Genomic DNA, 19,027 nt, shown 5'->3' on the forward strand with positions numbered 1-19,027 from the left:
AGAACAGCAATATTTACAGCATCCTGAGAGGAAGAAGGAAAGATTCCAGAAACTTCTACCCATCCAGAGGAATGGTGACAGACACACGTGATTAAGGGCTCAAGACCTCAAGGAAGGCAGCACCGATGATCCTCTCGTGGGGGACAGAATAAAGCACCTGATGGACTTGATGACAAAACCCAACCAGCCAAGAATAAATCCAGTCAGGAGCTGGGGAACAGGGCAAGCCACAGCCAAGCCGTGGCCATGGTGGTACACATGGAACCGAGACTGAAGAACAGTGGGAAGCAGGACTGCCGAACTAAATATAGAGTAAGTCTCACCATATGTAAGAATTGAGATGTGAACTAGGGCAGAGGAGCTGAGAGGCGGTAGACAAGATGGCCGACTACGTCCACAATTGAGACACTGAGAACCACCAGTGACGCTTATGCTGAGAATATATATGTTATTTCTCAACAAAAATAGGAACGACACACTATCTTTGTGGTTTTCATAATCTTTTTCCTTAACTTTGAAGGAAATCTCTCAAGAAATGATATAAGTCATTGCAAAAAACAAAAAACAAAAAAGGAAACAACCAAACATCCACTGGAGGTTTGAGAATTCCTTCAGTTCCACTATTCTTTTCCTCTGAACTCTGTAAGGAAGATTAAATTCAATGGACTTCAAACCAGCCCGCTATGTGATAAAATTAAATCCTCGTAAAGCATTAATCCTATTTTTGTAAAACTATTTTTCTTTTAGACTGGCATTCACTGAATATTCATAATGGATATCTTGGTGTTAAAATTTAGGAGAATTTTTTTAAAAAAATCATTTGTACTTTTATATATATTTAAAAAAATAAGCTTTTCCCCATAAACAACAAATTTCATGTTCTTTCAAAGATGACCAAGAAAGATTGTTATATAAGAAAATTAAAATGATAAATTTTTAAAAATATGAGGTATAAAAACATAGGTAGAGTCTGATGCCAAGTATATATTTTTTATAAGTATAATACATATATACCAGAAAAGAGACAAATGTGCCAAAATTTTAATAATGCTTCAGGGATTAGGGATAGATTTCTCTGCTAAAATCTGAAATGAAATTAGAGCAATTAAAAAAATGTATAAAATCATGAATGGTTTTGCTGCTTCTGTTAAAAATTCCTTTCCGTTTACCGCAAGTGGTCATAATAACCCCAGATAATAAAGGATTAGGCTTAAGAAGAGTTTATAGTCTGTCTGCCTACCTTCGGCAAGCAGGTATTTCCTGTGGTTTAGGGTAAACAAAGATCAGGTAACCGTCAACAGATTATGTCATTAAACAAAACACAAGCTGAAGGCAAACCCATCCTGCGTTCCCTGCAGCGTGAAGAATCTTTAGGACAGAAAGACCCCCCTCTGAGGCATGAAATGTGGCCATGGATGTCCGTGGAAGGCCATCTGCTGCGCGGGCACACAGGCTTCCCCTCGGAGAGCTCCTCACACACGGGCCCCCCCCCCCCCGGCCGGTGGCACATCCCTGTGGCCTCCCCACACACACGCACGCAAGCCACGTACCGAACCTGGTTCTCCAGGAAGTGCATGTACCGGTACAGCAGGGTGTAGGACGGAGACAGGATGCCCACGGACTTCATCCGGGCGCCGCGCTCCAGCTCACTCTCCACAGGCATGTTGGCGAAGCAGGCCAGGCCGAAGAAGGGCCCCTTTCGGAAATAGCTAGAACGGACCCAATGTGTAGCGTGGATCACCATCAGAGAAATGTTGTTCAGCTTTGTTTTCTAATTTGAGATGCAGTCCCGAGGAAAACAAGTAACGGCGTCCAGGGCTCTACCTGACAAGGCTCGGCCTGAAGATGTTGTTTTTAGAACCACAGGGGAACACTGGTCCAAGCCACTCAACCCCAGAGACGTGACAACCGAGGCTCGAGGAGATTATGGAATGCACCGACGCTCATCCAGCGGGAGCCAGGACTTGACCTCTGGCAAGCCTGCCGCTCAACACCCCAACCATGGACAGATCCCTCCTCCTCTCTGGCAACACAGCCCATGCCGTGAGAGGGAACCAAAACAATGATTCCTCTTCAGGACCATCTGGAACGGAACTGTTTTATGAGCATAAACCACGTTGATTTTTTTTTTTTCTCACTTCCTGAGTCCTGACACTTTTAACAGGCACAGGACCAGGGCTGTCCTTTACTCCTTCCCCTTTCTCACCCTCCTAGCCTGGTTGCAGCCCCATGAGAAGATTCAAGCTACCTCGTTCCTCATCACCCTGATGTTGTAGCTGTCTGCTCCTTCTCACACCGATCTACATTACACACGACTATCACCCGGCCTCACTTAAAGCTGCAACTTCAAGTGTGGGGACATAAGTGTCTTAAGGTAACCCACACTGAACTGAAAGTCCACTCTTTCGATAAAACCAAACCTCAAGAGAAGTCTAGTGTTTTCCTAAAAGGGAGAGAACGTCTGATGGTTCTTAACTTTCGGGGGTCGTGAAACCCACTGAGACTCTAATGAAAGCTGGGGACCTTCTTGATAGAAAACGGATATAAACACAAACTACACGTATACTTTCAGGGCCTTTCCACACACCTTTGGCAGCCTCTCTGACGAGAGCCCTTACTCTGAAGGGAAATGATGTAAGGAGAGGAAATGGTCCACGGAAGACTGGCATTCTGAAATACTTACATGAAGTCAGACTGAATTTTATGGGACCCACTGGCCATAGACTTGAACTCAACACCTTCAAGGTCAATATCTTGAGGTAAGCACCATTCCACCATGTTTCCTGCAGGGGAAGGAAGGATCCAAGTTAAAAGAAAATCATTCAAAGAAGAGGCCTTGTGCAGGAGCTGAGGGCATATAGCTGCCCAGTAAATGCACCGCTGACTCCGCCACCAAGATGCTCAAGTGCGTCACCTCATCCGCTCCCCACATGCTGGCAGAGTTCCCTGGTTACTCCAAAGTGCCAGGAGACCGGCCTTGAAGAAGCCTTCCATCTCCGCCTTGGGATGGGCACAGACTCCCTTCTAGCACGGATACGGTCTTTGGTGATGTCATTCTGCTTAATCACTTCCAAACCTCCTTTCCTTCACCGCCTCACTTCCAAGGGTGTGTTTTTACCCTCGCTCCCCATTTCCTTTCCTTAACCCCCCCGAGCTCTTGCCCCATCTTGTCCTTCTACAACTACTGACTCTGACAGACCTCAAACTCTGTATTTTGAGTCACATTTTCATTGACCTCTTCGTAGCATTTGAGAGTTCCTCAAAAATTTCTCCCTCGCGCGCCTGGGTGGCTCAGTGGGTTAAACCTCTGCCTTTGGCTCACGTCGTGATCTTGGGGTCCTGGGATTGAGCCCCGCATCAGGATCTCTGCTCAGTAGGGAGCATGGACCCCTCTCTCTGCCTACTTGTGATCTCTGTCAAATAAGTGAATAAAATCTTAAAAAAAAATTTCTTCTTCTTTTTCCTTGATTTCCATGATGGACTAGTACTTTGGTTCTTTCCCTGCTTCTCTGATCTAGGTAGCTGTTTCCTTCCTAAACTCTTTCTCTTCTCTCCCCAGGTGAGGCCCACATCCTAGGTTCAGCCACTGGTTCTTTGCTTCCAGAACCTTGGGGCTCATTCACTCATCATTAGTTACTGAGTTTCTACTGAGCTAGATGTTGGAGTTACAAAGTCAAGTAAGACATAGCCCCTGACCTCAAAGAGATTAGAGTCCAGACATTAACAAGGAGCCCAAATGATTACACTTCTGGGGGATAAACGCCATGATAGAGGAGAACATGGGATTTAGAACCAAGCAGTCATGAGCATTCATCCGACTGAGGCAATCAGAGACATGCAGTTAACAGTGTTACCCAGAACACTATGGAATATTTACTACTATTTTCTTGCGTATTCAAAAATTTTCAAAATAGAAATACTAAGCTATATGTGAGATTTCACTTTCATTTTTTCCTAACAACCTTACTGAGACACAATTCACATACGGTACAGTGCACTCACTCAAAGCCCACAATTCAAGGGAGAGTTGTGTAATCATCACATTTTCAACTTTCTCCCATTTTTACATATGAGGAAATGAGACATTAAGGAAACATGCTTAGTCACCCCTAACCAGCTGAGCGGGCACCCTGAAGGGGCTGTCAGGAGTTAAGGGGCCTGGCCTGGACCCCCTGCACTGGGCTAGACCAGCCCCCTGGTGGCGGATGGTGGTGTAGCAGTTAAACACACACCTGGGCCAGGTGAGACTTGGCTTCAAGGCTTGGTTTTGCTAAAAGCTATTGACCCTTGGTTGCCTCATTGCAATGTGAGGGCAATTCAGGAAGCGAGGAGGCTGACTCACCTGTAAGATCCCTCCCAGCTACTTAATTCCTAACTTAAATGAAGGGGAAAAAAAAATAAATAAATTCCCAAGCATCCAGTACAAGAGGGACACGAATTCCCTGAAGACAGAGGCTCTGAGGTGCTCTGAGCACCTGGCACAGGTCTTGGTGTTCCTCATGGACCAGCCTTGGCCAGGTGCGAGAGAAAGTGTGAAATGAGCCCTCCAAAGCCAGAGAAGGGTGGGAAGAGGTTGGGGGGCAGGGGTGGGAGCAGCGGAAGCAGCAGGCCTTGGGATGGTCTGCCCAGGAGTGGGCGGTGGGCCTGTGAGGGTAAATGGGGTGGCGGGGACCATGGGATTTTATTTCAGAACAAACTTTCATAGGCATTAGAAATGCCATCAGGAGTGCAGCCAGCGTGCCTTGCAGATCACTGCTTGAAGCATCAGAGAGGTTGTGTATCCAGTCTCCCGACAGACGATCCATCTCCAAACATGGCAGACATCACAGAGGGTTACCCAATCCCATAGTCACAGCCTCGGAGCTTTCGGATAGTTAGCTTTCAAGAGAGGAATCATGAATCTAACAGGGAGCTAAAACAAAAAGCCTGGAAAGGGGAAGCAGTATTTTATAAAACAGGCTAGAACGATGTTGTATGTGTCCGGGTTAAAGACAAAAAAAGCACAGTGCACTCTGAAAGAGGGGTGAACTTGGGGATAAAGGTATCCCCATCCTTTCCCCTTACCATCCAGGTCTCCGGTCTCTGGAGTTCAGCTGCTCTCTGCCTGTGGAGTGCCTCAGGGAACTTAAAAAGGGCTGGGGCTGACCCCAGAAATACTGGATCATGGTCCCCACCCTCGTGCCACGGAGGTGAGTCTGTTGGTGAGCTCCTGCTTTGGCCTCTGTGTCCACGGCCTTAACCCTTCACGATGGCAGCACATGTCCCAGGAAGGGACAGCCTGGGACAGAGCTGCAATGCCCCTCAGGTAGACTCCGTCCTCCTCCCTCACAGAACCTGCTTCTTCCCATACCTGATGCCTTCTCTCCTGTGCTAACTTCATCTCTTTCCTCCCACTCGAGGAGGAAATGGTCCGTGACTGCTCAGTAACTTGTTAAAACTTTAATTTGACCTATAAACTTTTTTACTGCATGTACAGGAGCGCACACAAATCAAAACCAGCTCTGTGAATTTTCCCAACAGGCACAGAGCTGTGGAACCAGCACCCAATCAAGCAGCAGAACATCACCTGCGCATCAGAAGCCCCTCTCCACGGGAACTATTATCTTGCCCTCTAATATGGTAAATTAGCTGGGTTGTCTTAAAATGTACATGGACACAATCACAGTTTGTATTCTTTTGTGTCTTCTTTTGCACAATACTTTTCTGCAAGATTCATTCATGTTGATACACAAAGCAATGGTCTGTTCATTTCTCCTTCCATTCTGGCATGTAACACAGTAGCTATTTAACTGCTGATGCACGTTGAGCTTATTTCCAATCCAAAGCCATTACAAAGAGACCGCTATAAAAATTCCTATGCTCGTCACCTGGTGAATACATGGGTGGTGGCTTTGTAATGGGTCAGCCCGCCTGCACTGAACCAGGTTGCTCAGAATTCCCTTCCTTGTATGTTTCCCCGGGAGACAGGGCACGCGGAAGGGGAGCAGTAGGCATCTTGTATTCATGCAGATGGCTGGTACAGAAGCATCGGGCACTTCACGTGCACTGTTGCTCATCTGCAGGCCACCTCGATTGGGGGCAGGGGCGAAGTGCAACCAAGCCTGTGAGTGCTGGACCCACCCTCCCCTGGGTCCTCTCTCTTACCTTCTCTGACTCCTAAGCCAGATGCGTGTTTGGTTCCATAATGAAGGGCATCGGCTTCATCAGGACACCCACATCATTAAAGCTGGAGGCCGACTGACCTGGGTCTCAAGAGTTCCAGCTTCTCTCCATCTTCCCAACCACATACACTCTCCTCTTCTGTAACTGCCTGCTCACTAGAGTTCAAGCTCCTTCATTAGGCAGAAAAACAGCAGCCTCACACAGACTGTCCACCCAGCTCCCACGACTGGGTAAGATCAAATTCTTGCAATAAATCCCTTCAGACATCTCCTAGTGGTTCTGTTTCTTTGATTAAACTTTGACTGACATAATACGCGCACATGTCTGTTGACAACAACCCTAGGAGTAGAACTACTGCAAAAATGTCTACATCACTGCAGACTAAGAAACCTTTAATCATCCCCAAAGCGGCATTTTCCAAAGCTTATGCTAATAGGGCTTCTGCGAAAAATAAAACAAATTTTTAAAAAGGGATTTCGGCCAAGTTATCTTAGGTTAAACAAGGATAGACACATTTCTTTACTGCAGAACTTCTCAGAGACTTTAATAGGTTACTCTGCATTGTGAATTTCTGAGACCTTAACATTTCCATTTTTTTTTTTCCCAATAAACCTATTTTTAAGAAGCATCTTAAGGGACTAATTTTATAGAAGGCATTTTTTTTAAAAAGAAAATATGCTAGTATTCAAGGAGGTGCAAGTTAGCCTCAGTACTCTTCCTTTCTTCCTTTCTCAGCACTCTTTGTTTCTTACAGGGAATAGAATATCCTCTATTTAGCCAGGTACATGGCCTTCCAAACGACAACTGTTTCTCAGTACCTTCTTGCATCTAGGTAAGACTACATAGGTTGGTTCTAGCCAGTGGGATCTGGACAGAAGGAGGGGTCTAGTAGCCAAGATACCTCGCAGGGTACTTCCTGTCTGCTCCCCTTCCTCCGTCCTACTGCCTGGGATGCAGATGTGGTGACAAGTCATCATGAGTCTAGGTCCCCGGATGAGCCCACAGATCAGAGCCAGCGTGCCAGCCCCAGGCCAGCGACCTCCTGTTGCATGACAGAGGAATCAGCTCCTATCTTGATGAAGCTGCTGTTAATTTGGGTCCCCGGGATTCATGGCCAATTCCACGTGTTACTCAATACCACTGACCTGTAGAATAAAGCCCCCATTCCTCAGCCTGGTTCTCAAAGCCACTGTCCTTGTTCCACTGTGCCTGTCCAATCCTCACTGCACAGAAACTCAGAGACTCAGATGGAGGGAATGACACCCTGGGAGAGACATTCTTAACTTCTAGATGGATGCAAGTCCCTCAGGGGAAAGTTCCATGAGGGGCAGCTGGTGGATCATGGAATGAGCACCAGCTCCAGAACGTGGCTCTGGGCACAGTTCTCTCTACCTTGCAGGGAGGACGCCTCTGCAGACACACTCCTTGAATGAGAGGAAAGTAGATGAAGCTACTATAGTCCTCACCCCCGTCGACAGAATCACCGTCTAAGATGTCTCTCCATGGGAGACGGGACTTCTTCCAAACAGGAACTCTGCAGACTTTACCTGCAGATCCTAACACAGCACACTGCTTAGCACAGGACAGGATGGGTTTTAATAATAATAATAATAAAAGAAAGAAAAACAGCTTTATTGTGGACAAGCATTTTTTTTTTTTAAAGCTCATTGATGAGCTAATGTTAATCACCTTAGGGGTAATGATATTGTGGTTATGTAAGAAAATGTTCTTCTTCCTAGAGAGTTTATACTCAAGAGTTTAGGAGTAAAGTATCATTGTGTCTGCATTTACTTCCAAAGGGCGCAGGAAAAAAAGTTATCTCTGTATACAGTCTGTTCAGATATGATGCTTGCTGAATTAGAAATGGAGAACAATCTGATCATAGGAAACTTCACATTTCCTTATGCTATAGATCCAATGCAATTTCAACCAAAATCCCAACAAGTTATTTGTGGATATTAAAAAAAATTAATCCTAAAGTTTATATGGAAAGGCAAAGGTCCCAAATAGTCAACACGATACTGAAGAAAATGTTGGAGGACTGACACTACCCAATTCTAAGACAGTATAAAAAACTATAGTAATCAAGATGGTAATTAGACAAGATTAGATAAACAGATCAAGGGAACAGAATACAGAGCCCGGAAATAGACCCATGCAAATACAGTCAGCTGATCTTTGCCAAAGAAGCAGAGGCAATACAATGGAGAAAGGATAATCTTTTAACAATGGATGTTCACAGGCCAAAAAAAAAAAAAAAAAATCTAGACACAGAGACACTTATAACTTTCACAAAAATTAATTCAGTACAAATATTATACCTTATTGCAAAATACAAAATTATAAAACTTCTGGAAGGTAACACAGGAGATAATCTAAATGACCCTGGGTTCAGCAAGTTTTTAGATATGACACCAGGAGCAAAATCCATGAAGAAAAAATTGATAAGCTGTACTTCATTAAAATTAAAAACTTCTGATCTGTGGAAGACACTATTAAGAGAATAAGAACAAGCCATATACTGAGAGAAAATATTTGGAAAATATTTTTACAAATTTTTACAAAACTTTAAAAATTTTAAAAATTATAAAATTTTTTACAAATATATTTGTAAAATATTTGTAAAATCTAAAATATTGTTAAAATATTTTACAAATATAAAATATTATATTTTATATTTTACAAATATTTAAAGCCTGATAAAGGCTTAAATCCAAAATAGCCAAAGATTTCCTAAAACATGGGGTACCTGGATGGCTCAGTGGTTAAAGCCTCTGCCTTTGGATCAGGTCATGATCCCAGGGTCCTGGGATCGAGCCCCACATCCGGCTCTCTGCTCAGCAGGGAGCCTGCTTTCCCATCTCTCTCTCTCTGCCTGCCTCTTTGCCTCCTTTAAAAAAAAAATCTAAAACACATTGAGAAAATATAAACACCCTATTTAAAAAATGGACAAAAAATAAATCTTTAACAATGTGTGCGTACGTATATATACATACACCTATATATACATATATGCGCCTTCTGATCTCGGGGTCATGAGATTAGAACAGTGATCTCACCAAACAAGATATACAGATGGCAAATGAGTATAAGAAAAACATGCTCAAAATTACATGTCATCAGGGAATTCCAAATCAAAACAAGATTCTACTACACACCTATTAGAATGGTCAAAATCCAAAACATGGAAAACACCAAATGCTAACAAGGACGCATAGCAACGGGAAATCTCATTCGTTGCCGGCGGGAATGCAGAATGATACAACCACTTCGGAGGACAGTGTGGCAGTTTCTTACAAATCTAAACATAGTCTTACCATATTCTTGATCAAGCAAGCAAGCACGCTCCTTCAGTTATCAGATGAGTGAAAGCTTATATCCACACGGAAGCCGCCACGTGAATGTTTACAGCAGCTTTATTTATAACTGCCCCAAACTGGAAGCAACCAAGGTGTCCCTCAACAGGTGAACGGATAAACAAACTGCGGGACATCCAGACAATAAAACACTATTCAGCAACGATGAGCCATCAAGCCACAAAGACATGAAGGCCACTCAAGTGCATATTACTAAGTGAAAGCAGCCAGTCTGAAAAGGCTACATACTACAGAACGCCAGCTCTGCGACATTCTGGAGACAGTAAAGAGATCAGCGAAGAAGGAAGGAGGAACAGGTGAGGCACTGAGGATTTTCAGGGCAGTGAAACTATTTCTCTGTGATACTGTTACGGTGGATACGTAACATTGCGCCTTTTACAAACCCATAGAATGTACTACGCAAAGAGTAAATCCTAATGTAGACTACAGGCTTCAGTTAACAATTTATCAATACTGGTTCAGCAACTGTAACAAACATCCCACAGGAATGCTAGAGGTTAGTAACGTGGGGAAACTAGATGGGAAGGTAGCACAGGAGCTCTCCCTACCTTCTGCTCAGTTTTCCTGTAAACCTGAAACTGGTCTAAAAGAAAGTTAAATTTATTAACTAAAAAAATAAACTAAGGGATGAATTAACCTAGGTTAATCACCCTAGGGTTGGTAATGATATTGTGGTTATATAGGAAAACGGCCTTATTCTCAGGAGATTTATCCTAAAGTATTCAGAAACGACATGTTACGATGCCTGGAACTTACTGTCAAATAGTTCAGCAGAAAAAGAGAAGCACTCCTATCTACACAGAGTCAGTTCTGCTAAAATGCTGGCTGAATTTGTTCCAAAGCATTTGATACATTAGGGGACAATCTGATCACAGAGGATTTCCTGTCTGCTGATCCATGATTTTGATCACAACGGTCACAATGTAAATGCACCCAGCTGAAATGAGCCACACAGAAATACACAGGACTCAGCCCCCTCCACACCTCAAGCCCTCGGGCATTATCAGAGCCCACCATGTTAGGATATGCACCTGTCATTTCCAGGGTCATGACTGTCCATCAAACGGCACACAGCCCTGCTTCCACGGCACCATAAATTACAAGCTCAACCCTTCAGACATCCACCTTCCTACGCAAAGACAGGTCTTAAGGTCAAGTGCCATACTTTGAGTATTTATGTATTTCTTAACTATTTACCAAATATAAAACGGTCCTACCATTTGTATTCGGTTCCCATTTTCTTTTAAACTTGTCACTGACAGCTTTTGAGTGCTATGCCCCGACCCCATCTTCTCCATAGACCCTGTGACTTTTGCCTCAAGTCTTTCCTAACACAGTGATTTTTAGGAATGCATGTTTCACATCAGCGCCGAGCAACGTAAGGATAAAGCAAATATGGCAAAGCGTCCACAAATGGGGGTAGGCTCTAGGTTTGCACTGCACTACTCCTCCAACTCTTCTGAGGTTTAAAAAATTTGAACATACAAATTGGGGAGCATACTGCAAATAATAGGGATGGGAAGAAACAGAAGGTAAGCAGAAAGGACTTTGCAAAAGCAAAATTTAATGGAGGCAACGTGTCATAAATAGGGTAATAAAGAGGCACCTTGGCTAAAGGTCATGCTTAACAGAAATATTACACTATTTGCAAAAGCTGGAAACCAGTTTACACATACAACTTACAGAGGCTTCAAGGTAAGTGATTCTGCAAAACTAAAATCGTTGTGGCGAGGCATTTAATGCCAGAACCCACCCTCCAACCTCCCCAAATCCTAGCCACCCCAGACTCGGTCTTCCCACGGCAAGCCCTCTGGTTTCCCAAACACTCTCAATGTACTTTAGGGACCCTGCCAGGAAGCGGAGGACGGGAAGGAGTCGACAGAAAGGGCTCATCTGAGGGGCCATCCATCGAAAAGAGAGGAGTCAACAATGACAAGTGCTTTTCCCCCCTTACTTTTCTCTCCTTCCTCCCTCCTCTTGGCCACCCGTGGACCCACCTCGAGGCCCTGCCTCACCTCTAGCTGCAAACACAACTCATAGGGAAGGGCCACGTGGGGCCAAGTGCATTATGTACATCCAGCCAGCCATTCAATAAATATTGGCAGAGGAGAGCTTGGCAGCAAGCGCCAGGGGCTGGGCTCATGCAAAGGCAAATATGTCCCTGTTGAAAGGCACCAGGACTGCCCAGCTTATTGGGCAGGCAGCTCAGTCACCCGGGGGAAGGAAGCTAGAGGGCAGGGCTGAGGCTGGCTGTGGATGGACAGATGGTTGGAACCCGCCACTCTGAAGCGAGGAAGGTCAGCCCGCAGCTGTGTGCACACCAGCGCCTCTCAGGGCTGATGTGCGAGGAGCTCCTGGGCTCGCTAAGACATACTCGCTCCTGTCCCCGACAGGGAGGACCGCCTCTGTCTTCTTTCTGCTTCCATGCAAGGGGGCTTTGGCAACCGGTGCTCCTCGGGGAGAGCAGACCTCTGCTGCTGCTGCTGCTGCCTGCTAGAAAGTTCAGCTCAAAATATTTCAAGTAGAACAAGATCTTACCCAAAATGATCTCTAAGGGGAAACACGTGACTTTCCTTCCTCCTCCTCCTCCCTCCTGTTGGGTGGTTCCCAATCAAGCATTTCCTCTTGAACACCGGGGAAGGGAAGGGAAAAGAAAGACGAAAGCAGAGAGGGAGGCAAACCCTAAGAGACTCTTAACTGAGAACAAACTTGAGGTCGCTGGCGGGGAGGGGGGTGGGGGGATGGGGTGACTGGGTGATGGGCAGTAAGGAGGGCACGCGATGTGATGAGCACTGGGTGTTATAGGCAACTGATGAGTCACTGAACTCTACCTCTGAAACTAATAATATACTGTATGGCAATTAAATTGAATTTCAATGAAAAAAAAAAAAAAGGATTTCCTCGTGAGGTCCTCACATTAGAAGCAGTGGCTGTGTCAGCTCACACTCCTGTCACAGCTCCTTCTGACCTCAGGAGCGCAGTTTTGCAGCCCTCTTTCCTCCTCAACATATGCTTTGGGTTTTGGGTTTTTTTTTTTTAACTGGGTCCATCAGCTTCTCCTCATCAGCGTACATACATCCGCTAATTCTGGCCAGGAAGTAAAAAGGAATCTTGTCTCCAGAAGAAAGGCAAGAATCCAGGGACACTTGTAGTCTCTACACCACATTCCCCTCCTTTCCTTTGGGGGCCACCAAATGCCAGAGAAGGAAGAAACCTCAAAAGACTCCAAACACCAGAAAAGGAAACAGCCTCTATCGACTTTCGGTCTTAAATGCTTTTAAAAAGTTTTAAAACCACCTGGGATGAGAGTAAGCGCCAAGCACAGAAGAGTCCGTATAAAGAAACCTCAGGCAGGAAGAAATCAATCCTGGTGATTTCAAGTCAGCCCTAGGCCAATTCATGGCTAAATTCCAATGCATTAATTTCAGGTGGGAAAACCATTCCATTGCATGGGCCCTGTACCATGTTACCCTGACAGCAGTGTGTGGAGGGCGGGCAAGGTCCCGGACACCCGGCTCGCCACTGGGCTCTGCTCTCTCTGCTCCATGACTTGAGACGACTGAACGGCTCAGTGCATCTACTTTCCTCACTATGGCAGTGACGAGCAGTGTTGGAAGGATCAGAGGCCAGGTCGCTGAAACCTCTACCCCAGCTCCCGACCACAGTGGGCACCCCATAACGAGTGGGCACGATGGCTCCCACTCCTGTTTTACTCTCTTATCGTTTAGGCAAAGAAACAGAATTCAAAGCAGATGGTCACACACGGACTTCTCCCCGAACACCACAAGCAGGTGAATCACCATTAGCCGGGAAGATTCTGCCAATGTGGGATTAATGAAATGAACCACAACTGTATTCCACTGACATCCGAGGGAACTACTGAGAAACGATGCGGCATGGTTACTCGTTCCAAGGGCCTCCCGGTTGACTGGCAGAGCAGGCCTTCTCTTTGCCCTTTGAGCTGGCTATTCTCAGGACTGCTCTTTGCATCTCAAAATATGTTCCAAACCTTCCTTTCTCCTTCTACTTGGTCACGTCCCCAGCCACGGCTGGAGCCATTTACTATCTGCGCGAGTCAGGTGACGTGGGCAGTGCTCCAACCTTGTGTCTAGGACACCTAGCTGGCTCGAATCTGCTGGGTCCCCTCGTCTCCGCTGTTGTAAAAGAAAATGCTTGCATTGTGTGGACTGCATGGAGAATGTATGGAGATTAAAATTAGTGGGAGTGATCTTAAAAACACTCATTTGACATAAACAGGAGCATTGAGATGAAATTAAGCAGGTGTTGAGGTATAATTTAGGCAGTGGCTAGCAGGCGAGGGAAGAACAGGTAGTAATTAATCCTTCATCAGGAAGAACAAAGGGAAAAGAGGGATCTTAACCTCAGTTCCCCGCCCAAGACTTCCCCAGAGCCCTCCCGGGAGCCTTCCCCCAGCAGCCCAAGGCAAACAGAATGCACAGGAATTCCCCCAGCCTCCCCATGAAATAACTCAGTGTTGGGGGGTGATGTAGCCTTTTAAAGCAGATCTCTTATCAAGAAACACTCCAGTGAGTCACTGGTGTCAGACTTTGTGTCCAAAGCCTTATCTGCGGCAGGCCCACACACAAGTGGGCAGAAGTACGAAAATTGTACTAGAAACTCAAAGAACGAAATACAAATGAAAAATCCGGGCTTGAATCATGGGTTGAACACAATGAAAAAACAAGATTCTGGCTGCCAAACCTCTCCCACCTGGCTTGCATAGTTAGCATCTGGGCCTGGCGTCAATAGCATCTTTGTAGCCCAGATGGCCAGCACTGCCATCCTAAGGGCTCCCGGCTCCAGGGAGAGGCTGAATGAGGGAGGGAGGGAGAGGGGGAGAGAGCGAGTGTGTGCACCTCTACTCCACTCGAACCCAAAGTCCTTAGTCCTTATGTCATTTATTGATTGACCAGCATAATTTTCAAGCCATGAATCCAAAGAAAATCACATTCTTTATGCCTCTATCTTCTCTGATTCTTCCTACAGATGCCCAACCGAAAATCTGTATTCAGAAGTACAAAAGAACTAGTGCCTCACCGCCATAGTCTGCAAATCGCTCGGCGTATTCCTGCCAGACGTGTGTGCGCCCGTGTGCACACCCACCCACACCCTAGCAAGGCCCCACTCCTCCCTTATACCCTCTCTTTCCAACCACTCCCGCAGCACAGACCACGCCCACCTCACAGATGCACCACAGCTGTGCATTCTCTCCTCCTGCACCTTCTTTCTCGCCCTCTTGTGTGCACAGGTGCCAACGGGGACATATGCCGGGTGGAAAGCTGAATGACATCGCCATGGGCCGGGCAGTAAATGACTGGGTAGGTCTGGGGAGAAGGGAGGAGCTTCTAGGGAAGGAAACAGGACACAGGTGGAAGAAACACGGGGTGGGGGGAGTGGAGAGGTAAGCAAGAAAGAGAGAGTCTAGACAATTTCTCCAACACGAGAAGTTCTGTGATATGTTCTGATTTTTGTAAAGAAGCCAGTATTCACTTTATTATTTCTGGTATCACAGGCTAAGGAAGGACAAAAGTCTCAGTGGGTCCCGGTTACTAGCACTCTGCTCTAACCCACTGAGCCACCGGGCCACTCCTGGTGGACCAAGATTCAAGAGTAGCACATGGCAGATCTGCCTCACAGCAGAGTCAGGAGAACATCGAACTAAAACCAGGAGACATGGCCTGGTCCCATGACCGTCCCCAGCTCACTGGGCAATGGCATCTCAGCTCTCTAGACCATGACTTCCTCACCCACCACGCAAGGGACAGTGCAGCTCTGAGTCCTGGTGGACCCCTGGGGGATCCGGAAACCTCCACTTCGGGAGATGTACCCTGTAATTGTCACTTTACAGAGGACTATCCGAGTACTTTTACAAGATGCCAAGTGCCATCCTGGACTGGAAAGATGACAAAAGAGAGGTAAGTCAAATGGCAGGGAATAACAATGCTTTCCAAAAAAAAAAACAAAAAACCACCAACCAAGGTGAAACACTCATTCTCTTGCCTGACCTCTCCCGCTGCTCCTTCCCTTCCTCTCCACTCCCCGGACACAGTAATGATAAAAAGTTGGGGGACAGAGGTTCAGGCAATGCAGTACACTAGAAAGAACACTGGACTTAGGGTCAAGTGTGTATTGGCTAGTTAATAGCTCCAAATTACTTACTCATCCTTGGTCTGCTTGCTCCTGGATGACCTGGGCATAAACGATGCTCACAACTACATGAAACGCCACTGAGAATAAATGCCTGCACAGTGTCCAAGTATCAGTTACAAGCCCTTCTTTCCACACTGGCCTTAATATGAAAACCATTCCAGACACATCCTTGTATGTATGTGCATCACACCATCACACTTAACACACAAATACTCCATATACCCAAACCTGGCCAAACCACGGTCACAGCTCGGGCGGACAAAGCAGCGGAAGGGTCCCAGCTCTGCTGTGCTCTTCGATGTTATCAACTCCATCTGTGGTTAGTGTAGGATTTTTTTTCTCCTTCCCCTCCCTACACTCTGCTGCTGGAGCTACCACTGTTGAATCACACCCTGTTGGTGTTCCCTTGCTGTTTCTTCTGGTTATCCTCCCGCATTTCCCAGAATGAGTCTCACGCCTGCATCTATCCACCTGTAGGTGATGGGGTAGGGCTTAGGGCATATTATTAGTTAATACAAAGTATCTGTTTTTGTCTAGCAATAAGGATCACTTTGGTCAAAAGAGTACCTTTTCAAATTACTGGTATCTGGGAGTCCTAATCATACCAGTCGACCAGGAGGTGTTAAAAAAAAAAAAAAAAAAAGAAAGAAAATACCAAGATGTACTACAGGTAGAAGAGGTTAGTACTATCTCATGGAACTTCAGTCAGTCTAGTGTGTATGAGCGCACAGTGATGTGAAATTAACTTCCAACGGTGGGTCACCGGCAAAGAACTTTCAAAGCCCCAGGGCCAAGGAACAAAGGCCTAGTCCCTCCACCTGCTGGCACTCTTTCTTTCTGAGTCTTGCTGGTTTAGAATCCCTGGTCCTAGTTAGGTGACCCGGCCAGGTAACTGCGTCTTCCCGCACCTGAAGATCCCAACCCTTTCCCCATGGCAGCCCATCCGGGGCTTCGGAGCCCATCCCTGGACACCAGGAGGAAGCTCTCGTCCTCCACTAACAGGCACTCTGCACTCCAGGACTCCGACGGGGAGTTAGGGTCAGAAAAAATACCTGGGTTTCCTAAAACCCCAGAGCAAGGACTACCAGCCCTGCTTCCGTCAGTGCTGACAGCAGATGCGCTGGGGCTTGACGCCCCTCACCGCCGCCTGAGAATTTCCGAGGAAGCATATTCACTCACTTCTGAACCCCCATGAAGTCTCCTACCCTTCACTTGGACACTTTGCGGGTGGCTAAGTCCAAGATTATTTTAGATAACCCTTTAATTCTCCAAATAAACCAGGAAGAGTCTACTTGAGGAGGCTTCTCCTTTAGTCCGTCTCCAGCTTAATCCCTCACTCCCACCCCTTAATGCTTCCTGCACGGATTCCTCAAAATACGTTGTCAGAGCGAGTGAACTTGGCCGCCTGGAAAGTTACCGTGCGGGGAGCGATGGGGAGCGAGGGCGGGGCAGCAGGGAACCTGGACGCTCGGTACAACCCGTTCCAGGAGTTCACCTGGGGGGCGTTTCTGCTCTGGATGGGAAAAAAAACCTTTCAGCAAAGCAACAAAACAAAAGCCAGCGAGCCCGTGGCCGCACACAGGATCCGCCAGCCGTGGAGAAGTGCAAACAAGGCTGCGGGGAGGGGGGCGCGGACCGCGGCTCTGCTGGGAGGCCGCGGGACGGGAGGAGAGGGGTTCGGAGGGCGCAGGGAACAAAGCCCCGCGTCCCGCGCCCAGACCTCGCGGGGGCACTCTGCTCGCTCCGAGGGAGCCCGGCGGCGGGGTAGGGGGGGTGGGGTGCAGGTGTGTGGGTGCGGGTGCGCGCGCAGCGAGCCCCTCCCCCCGCCGCCCCCAAAGCCCGGGGGTGGACGACCCTCTCCCGCCCCCCGCCCCCCGCCCCCCTCCGGAGCGGCTCTCACCCGAGCGGGGATCGAAGGTGACCACGAACACGGCCACCACCTGGTCCTCCTCCACGTCGCCGAGCTCCAGGCGCCCGGGCTGCAGCAGCACCTCGGAGGCGCCCAGCTCCTCGGGCTCCCGCCTCCTGGGCGGCTCCGCGGCGGGCCGGCCGCCCCCGCCGCTGCCCCAGCCCCGGCCTCCAGCCTGCAGCTCCGGGGCCTGCGGCGGGGACACGGCGGGGCCCTCGGCCCAGCGCAGCAGCGGCGCCGCGTCTCCCCGCTCCACCATGGCGAAGCGAGGAGGAGCCGCGGGCGGCGAGGGGCGGGCGCAGGGGCGGGCTGCGGGAACTCCCCTCGCCGGGCCGGGCCGGGCCGCCGCACCGCCCGAGGCCGCACCTGCCCCGCGCCGCCCCGCCCGCGCGAGTCCCGCGCCCTCCCCACCCGCTTCGCCGAACTGCGTGCGGAGTTTGGAGTCACCGATGCCTGTGTGTGCCCGCTGCAGGAAACGTCCCGCGGCACGGACGCGCGTCCACCTGGCTCTGTCCACCTGCGCTGGGCTGACGTGCCTTCTCACCTAGGATCCCGTCGGATAACTGTACCACCGTGCGTGTCTACACGCCATCATTATTTTTGTCATTCCCCTGGTCATATGGACCGTGACAAAAATGTGTTACATAATCCTGGAAGTGCGGCTAAAGCTAGCGCTGGGCTGGGAAGTGAAGCAGAAGAGGCAGCCCCGGCCGTTCTGATGGTATTTGGACTTGGGCCTGGCTTCCCGGAGCTGTGGGCTTTGGTATTTGGCCGGAAGTAGTTGTGTCTCTAACCCAGTCTGCTGTGCCCTTGACCGAGCTGGATAGTGCCCAGCCCTGGCCTTCACCGGACCCTGCCCGGGGCTCATCCGTTTGGGTGACCAGGTCTCCGGAGAGAGTGGTGGACGGTCACTTACCTGACCTTGGGGTTGGGAGGGGGGAGGTGGAGGTAAAAAGATAAACGATGAAAGCAGCCCCCTTTCTTTAGGCTAAATGCTGCATAAATAGATTGTTGTTATGTCATAGATTTCGGCCTGGAAGCGGCAGCCCTGGGCAGTCACTGACCATCTCCTTGGGCAGAGGGGTGCAACTGTATCATCATTGTATCTCTGGCACATAGGGCACATAGGATGGGGAGTCATCAACATCCCCCAGGGGACAGCCCCTGCATAAATCCCCTGGGCCCTTCGGAGAGCAAGCCAACTGCTGGGCCTTCCTGAACCTTGGATGAATCTGGTGTCTGAACTAGTCTCCCTCCTCGCTTCATGCTTTCTTATTCTAATACCTATTCCCATTATTTCCACCTCCTCTGATTACTTAGCCACCAGATACACTCAAGGGTTGAGGCATTCGAAATAGTATTTCTCAGTATAAAAGTGGGGTTTCCTAGAAAATCCATAGTCGATTTC

At 48.0% G+C, this 19,027-nt stretch overlaps 1 protein-coding gene across 3 annotated transcripts in view; it reads right to left on the reverse strand.

The window, feature by feature from the left end:
• The window catches only part of DENND11 (DENN domain containing 11), a gene marked incomplete at its 5' end in the record, with an annotated part of 52,306 nt that extends 34,428 nt beyond the window's left edge, over positions 1 to 17,878 (reverse strand). For all 3 annotated transcript variants that reach the window (XM_080819059.1, XM_080819058.1, XM_080819057.1), the window contains 3 exons: positions 1,551 to 1,709; positions 2,684 to 2,783; positions 17,611 to 17,878. In XM_080819059.1, coding sequence (XP_080675185.1) covers positions 1,551 to 1,709; positions 2,684 to 2,783; positions 17,611 to 17,878 — 527 coding nt within the window. The remainder of the gene's footprint in view (positions 1 to 1,550; positions 1,710 to 2,683; positions 2,784 to 17,610) is intronic.
• Between the last annotated feature and the right edge of the window lie 1,149 nt (positions 17,879 to 19,027).

This window comes from Martes martes (genome assembly GCF_963455335.1).
Source record: "Martes martes genome assembly, chromosome: 11".
NCBI lineage: Eukaryota > Metazoa > Chordata > Mammalia > Carnivora > Mustelidae > Martes > Martes martes.